Genomic DNA, 6,000 nt, shown 5'->3' on the forward strand with positions numbered 1-6,000 from the left:
AAATAATGTGCAATGTACTAGCTGTTGCCAACTTCAAACCTTAACAATTACAAATAGCCGCAGTCAAAAGTTCACAAAACAATAGTGTTGAAAGTTGGTACAAATAATAAATTTTTGCATCCAAGCTGGACAGTAAAGCTGACTTTAAATCACGCGTGCTGACACTGTCTGAAGCATTGATCTTACAGGAGTGCGCGAGGAAGAAATAGCATTGGCCATCCGTCAGGGCATAGCAGCCTTTCTAAACGGATGCAAAAAATGTAACCACTTCACGGAAAAATTTGTCATTAACAATGTTTAGTTGCTCCAAGTTTGTTTTGCCATAAGAAAAACTGACCACCCCAACGAGTAGTAAGTATCAGTTTAAGCGGTTGTTCCTGAATTTGTCCACAATGCTTTAACCCTTTCTCTCCTAACTGACGATACCAACGTTGATTCCACCAGAATGTGGTAAATAATTACGGAGAGAAAGAGTTAAGTATCCCATCTCTTCTTATGAAGTCCTGATCACATCATGCACTAAATCAGCACCATGGGATTTTAGAGCCACTTCAATAGGCTAGTTCAGATAATGACCCAAGTAGCTAATTACTAACATCGTTTCAATAAGAGAAATTTATATTACTTCCATTATCAGTAACCAATGCCAAAATGTGTCACTCTCTATAGTCCAAGGAAGAAGATTTTTAAGACTTTCAGTTGTCATTGCTTTTACGGCTACGCCAGATTTAGACTCGGTCAACTCAAAATAATCGAATACACTGGCTTACAAGGCAATAAGTGTTGTTAATATGATATGAAATGTATATTAGGGATGTGCCAACTGTTGCAATATTGCCAATCTTGATTCAGTTCGGTTTGGGTAAAGACAGTTCGTTCGATTCGTCGCGATCAGTTTTGAAGTTCGGGTTCGGTCATAAGTGAAGTTCTAGTTCGGTTCGGGTTCGTTTTCCATGTCTACATCTCTGAAAGGATACATAGAGTAGGTCTTGTCACATTTGGAACCAGATGAAACTCTTGCACAAAGAAGGAAAGACATGTTCATATCATAGGATTAGATCATGGGTTCTTAACCTGTGGGTCGCGACCCCCTTGAGGGGTCGATTGACGATTGGCCAGGGGTCGTCTAAGACCATCAAAAATAGGGATTGTTATTGTCTACTCTTCTATTGCTGTATATGTGTGTGCGGGGGTTGGGGTCGCGGCAGAGTGGGGGATTGTAAAAAGGGGTCGCCGAGCATAAAAGGTTGAGAACCGCTGGATTGAATGCTTAAGGAAGTCGGAAGTGAGAAGTAACGGCATGCGAACAAAAGAAAGAATCGCTGAGTTGAAGGAAGGGCTCGTGACCAGGACCATCGTAAGAGAAAGTATTGTTTGACTGAACAAAAGAGAGACTTAGGGAGAAAAAAAACATATTGACTGACCAAGGGAGAGAAGCATTGTTTCAGTGCCTGAGGGGGAGTGTGTTGTCATAACTGACCAAGGGAGAGAAGTATTGTTTGCTTGTCGAAGGGAGAGAAGTTTTCATTGACAGTTCAAAGTAGAGAACCATTGTTTGATTGTCTAAGGGAGAGAAGTATTGCCTGACAGTTCAAGGGAGAGAAGTATTGCTTGACTGCCTAAATATTTCTCCCCGTGTGCTCCTGAAGGCATGAGTGTTAAGTCTGAGGGCCTAAAGTCACAATAACATGATTTACAACATACTCTTCTCACAAGGTAAAAAATAGTTCCCCTTTCAGACCTTGTGATCTATAGGGCAGATGATATAATGGTCATCCATTTCTGTGGCCTACAATTAACAAAGGTGTCATGTGGCCAGCACAATGACCAACCGCTTATACTTTTCCCCAACTATGGTCAGGTACCCATTACAGTTTGGACTCAGAGGCGACCAAAGGTCCCAAAATTTAAAATCCCAGTCTTCACCAGGATTCGAACCCGGGACCCCCGGTTCAGAAGCCAAGCGCTTTACCGCCCAGCCACCGCATCTCCTGACAAGGTGTCAGAGGAAAACAAGCACCTACAACAGTGCAGTGACAGTATAATGATGATAAGCAGCAAGAAATGGACACAGCTGGTAAAACTTCACAGTTGGCAATTAAGTCAAGAAAAACATCACAGACTGAAAAACTTTAAGCAAGGCAACTCAGAGTCAACTTTTTCATTTTCACTAAAGAAAAATGTATCTTTACAGATATCAGTCAAGTAAAAACTTTTATAAAAATAAAGCTTGCAAAATATAACATTGAAAACTTTTGAAAGGCTACACATAATCAGTAAAATTTTGAAAGGCTACACATAATCAGTAAAATTTTGAAAGGCTACACATAATCAGTAAAATTTTGAAAGGCTACACATAATCAGTGAAAATTTGAATGGCTACACATAATCAATAAAATTTAGAAAGGCTACACATAATCAGTAAAATTTTGGAAGGCTACACTTATTCAGTAAAATTTTAAAAGGCTACACTTAATCAGTAAAATTTTGATAGGGTATGCTTAATCAGTAAAATTTTGATAGGCAACACTTAATCAGTAAAAGTTTTGATATTCTACATAAGCCAGTAAATGTTTTGATAGGCTATGTTACATAAGTCAGTAAATGTTTTTATAGACTACACATAATCAGTAAAATTTTGATAGGTTAAACTAAATCAGTGAAATTTTGATAGGCTACACATAATCAATAACATTTTGATAGGCTACACTCAATCAGTAAATGTTTTGATACTCTACATAAGCCAGTAAATGTTTTGACAGGCTACACTTAATCAGTAAAAGGAATCATATATACATGGTTAATGATATAGAAAACCAGAAGCAATATTCACTATTACAGTTACCGGTAGGGTAGAAGGATATCAAAGAATATGGCCTAATAATAATATTTCTTGTTTGGATATGGTAATTTGGAAATTAAACTTTCTTTTTTCAAAAAGTTACTTATAAGCTATTTAGTTAAAGTCAATCAACCCTTTAGGGTATTCTTTCACTCTTTTAAAGTATTTTTAAAGAGAAGATATTTTTTTTTTTTAATTTTCTTCTTTATCAAACCATTTTTTTATGCTAGCTGTAGGGTCTATTACAGTCTGCGACATATTTTTGTTTTAAATTTAGAATTCTAAACTTTAGCTTTTTTTTTTTCTTTCTACAAAATGTTTTTATTATCACAGATGTAACAAAAAAAATGTTTAAATCTAAAATAATTATACAAATATATAATATTAAATGGATCATCTTTTGCGAAATATCTGGCAATGAAAAAGGAGAGACGATAGTTTTTTTTAAAAAGGGGAAAGATAACTTTGAATTACCTTATTTAGTTCAACGAAGGCGTTCCTATTCAAGATGGAACACAAAAATCTCAAACCTTTAGTTTGTCTTTTTTTAAAATTAACTATTAAAAGATAAATTAATATAATCAGGGAAAAAAGGAAATGGATTTGTAAAATTATGAAAGGTAATAAAAAAAAAATATAGCTAAAAACAAAGTCAATTAAAAAAAATTTAATAAAGGACTAAGAATAAGACGACTATATGGACATCTGTTGTGATTACAAGGAGCCGATTATGTATTTAAGTGTGTATTTGCTTTGATAAGGCGGAACTGTGCGTCACTAGTTTTAAAGACTTTGAGAACAACATAATACTTTCAGAAACAGACATTTGAATTTGATAGAAAAGAATAGCTCTACACCGAACAAAGATGAAAGTGTTGATGTGTTATTACTTCACACATCCCATGATTCATAACTATCTAACAATCCTAGAAACCAATGCGCCAATGGCTCATTGACAAATGGATGATATTGTCAAACTCCAGTCCTACTAAATCCTTATCTTAACCCTTGATCTCAAGGGATATACAATTTAGGTCTCTAGGTAGCTTATTACCAATCCTCTCTGATGCAAAAAGTAATTAATTAGTTTGTAGTTGAAATACAATGTCAAGAAAGAAATGTAATTTGACCCACCGTGTCCAGATTTAACCCCATTAAGCCAAAAATCTCCAGTTTTATTTTCTTACCTCCTAAAGATCGAGATAAAAGACGTGTAGAGGCATTCGGATCTTCCTCATCTGTTAGTTTTATCATGATATCTGCAGCTCTGCTTCTTGACAGAGTCCTGGCACGTCGCCTACTTCTTGACCTCTGCGCTGCACTTTCAGGCTGTAGGCTATTTCCTGATTCTTCATCTGTTACCTGTTCCTCTTTTCCATGACTCAAGCAAGGGCTCGGGCTTCTACTTCTTGCTCTAGCCGCCTTAAAAACAATATTAGAAAATTAGAATTAGCTAACTTAGTGACCTTTAATTCTGCAAGTAAATTGTATTTCTTGGCTGATTAAGGCAACCCTCTAATTGTTTCCTAAACATTTTTCTTAATTTAACATTTGCACATTATGAGTATTTAGCAGAACACTTATTTTTTAGAGAGATTAATTCAAGTGGTGGCCAACTAGTTAATTATTCTAGTCCAGTAGTTCTTGGAACACCAATTCAGATCTTGCGGAACACTAGGGTTCCACCGAACATAGTTTGGGAAACACTGCTCTAATGTACTTGTACCAATCTGCCCTAGCACATGGAATAAGAAATGTCCTGGACTTTCTTTCTGAGTATTTTATTAGGTTGTGTTTTAGCATTTTATGGATCTATAGTCAGCATAGATTAAACAGCTCTCTACTGTCTCTTGATTAATACTAAAGCTGGAGTCCTTCTTCTTTTTTTGTACTTTAAAATTTATGTTTCGTCAAAAAGAGAAGATCATTGTAAACATTCTAGTAGCTATGTATCCATGTGTTAATCTAGTCGTGCAGGTTAATTATTTGATCTATATAGTCATATTATAGTCATAGTTAGTAATAAAAAATAAATAGTAGTAGAGTCAAAGGCAGTCTAAGTCTAGTAAGTCTAGTATATTATATATAAACTAAGTATTACATACTAAAGTTAATTAAAATTGTTTAGTCTAGAATTTAGAGTCTATATTCTATATATTATAGTATTTATACTAGTATAGATCTAGATTAGATATATAATGATATAGATCTAAAATCTAATAGATCTATTCTAGAATGTCTAGATCTTATCTCTACTAGTGGAGTGGGTTACCTGACATAGACATGACATAGATCTAGCTAGAAAGAATTTAATTATTATAATAATAATAATCTAGACTAGATATACATTAGTAATAATAAATATAATATATTACCTTAACTAGAGTAACTTACTAGAATCTATAATATATATTCTATATTCTAGATAATCATAATGATGATAATGTAGATTTACTAGATACTAGATCTAGATTCTATACTTAGATTCTAGTATACTAGATTACTAGACTATATTATTAAAATATTAGTATATTAATATACTATATATAATATAGTATAATACTACTACTAGACTAGATCTAGATCTAATTACTAATAGAAAACTAATAGTACTAGACTAGATCTAATTATCTAGATAGATCTAGACTAATACATTATAGTAACAGGTAATGAAACTTGGATCAAAAATCTAGATCTAGAATCTAGATGATAAATAAGGCTTATCAGTTACTTACGACGTATTGCATTGTTTACATCCAAAGCAATGTTGCTCTTGAATCACAAGACCTCGTAATCGCTGACCAAGTTTTTTTTTTCGATACGGTGTGTTCGAGTTTGCAGGGATGGTATATAAATATGGCAAACTACGATTACAATAAGTGCTGCCACTTATGTGAATTTTTTACTTGTACTTTTTTTCTGGACATGTTCTGTAGTCCTATAAACAAAAATCTTCAATTGGGCCTATATTTCGTGTATCGCCCGTTTAAGTTCATCATAAAAATAGTCTAGATCCAGGTTTAGTCATTTCTCTTCATTAAATAATAATGCTCTGATATCTTTTCTTTTATTTTAACTTTTTTCTTGCTAATAAAATAAACGTTTTTTGTTTGTTTTTGTTTTCAGATAACATCTATATAACTATCTTTTTATCAGAA

General features: G+C 33.7%; 1 protein-coding gene across 6 annotated transcripts in view; it reads right to left on the reverse strand.

Annotated features, from left to right (window-relative positions):
• Positions 1 to 5,672, reverse strand: part of LOC106058811 (mucolipin-3-like) — a 44,531-nt gene extending 38,859 nt beyond the window's left edge. For 5 of the 6 annotated variants that reach the window (XM_056028776.1, XM_056028773.1, XM_056028772.1 and 2 more), the window contains exons 1-2: positions 5,578 to 5,672; positions 4,030 to 4,264 (exon numbers count right to left, since the gene is read on the reverse strand). In XM_056028776.1, coding sequence (XP_055884751.1) covers positions 4,030 to 4,264; positions 5,578 to 5,589 — 247 coding nt within the window. In that variant the 5' untranslated portion in view covers positions 5,590 to 5,672. Of the gene's footprint in view, positions 1 to 3,316; positions 3,342 to 4,029; positions 4,265 to 5,577 lie in introns of those variants that run through there. The other variant, XM_056028780.1, reaches the window with a different exon arrangement.
• Positions 5,673 to 6,000: the final 328 nt, after the last annotated feature.

This window comes from Biomphalaria glabrata, chromosome 5 (genome assembly GCF_947242115.1).
Source record: "Biomphalaria glabrata chromosome 5, xgBioGlab47.1, whole genome shotgun sequence".
Lineage (NCBI taxonomy): Eukaryota > Metazoa > Mollusca > Gastropoda > Planorbidae > Biomphalaria > Biomphalaria glabrata.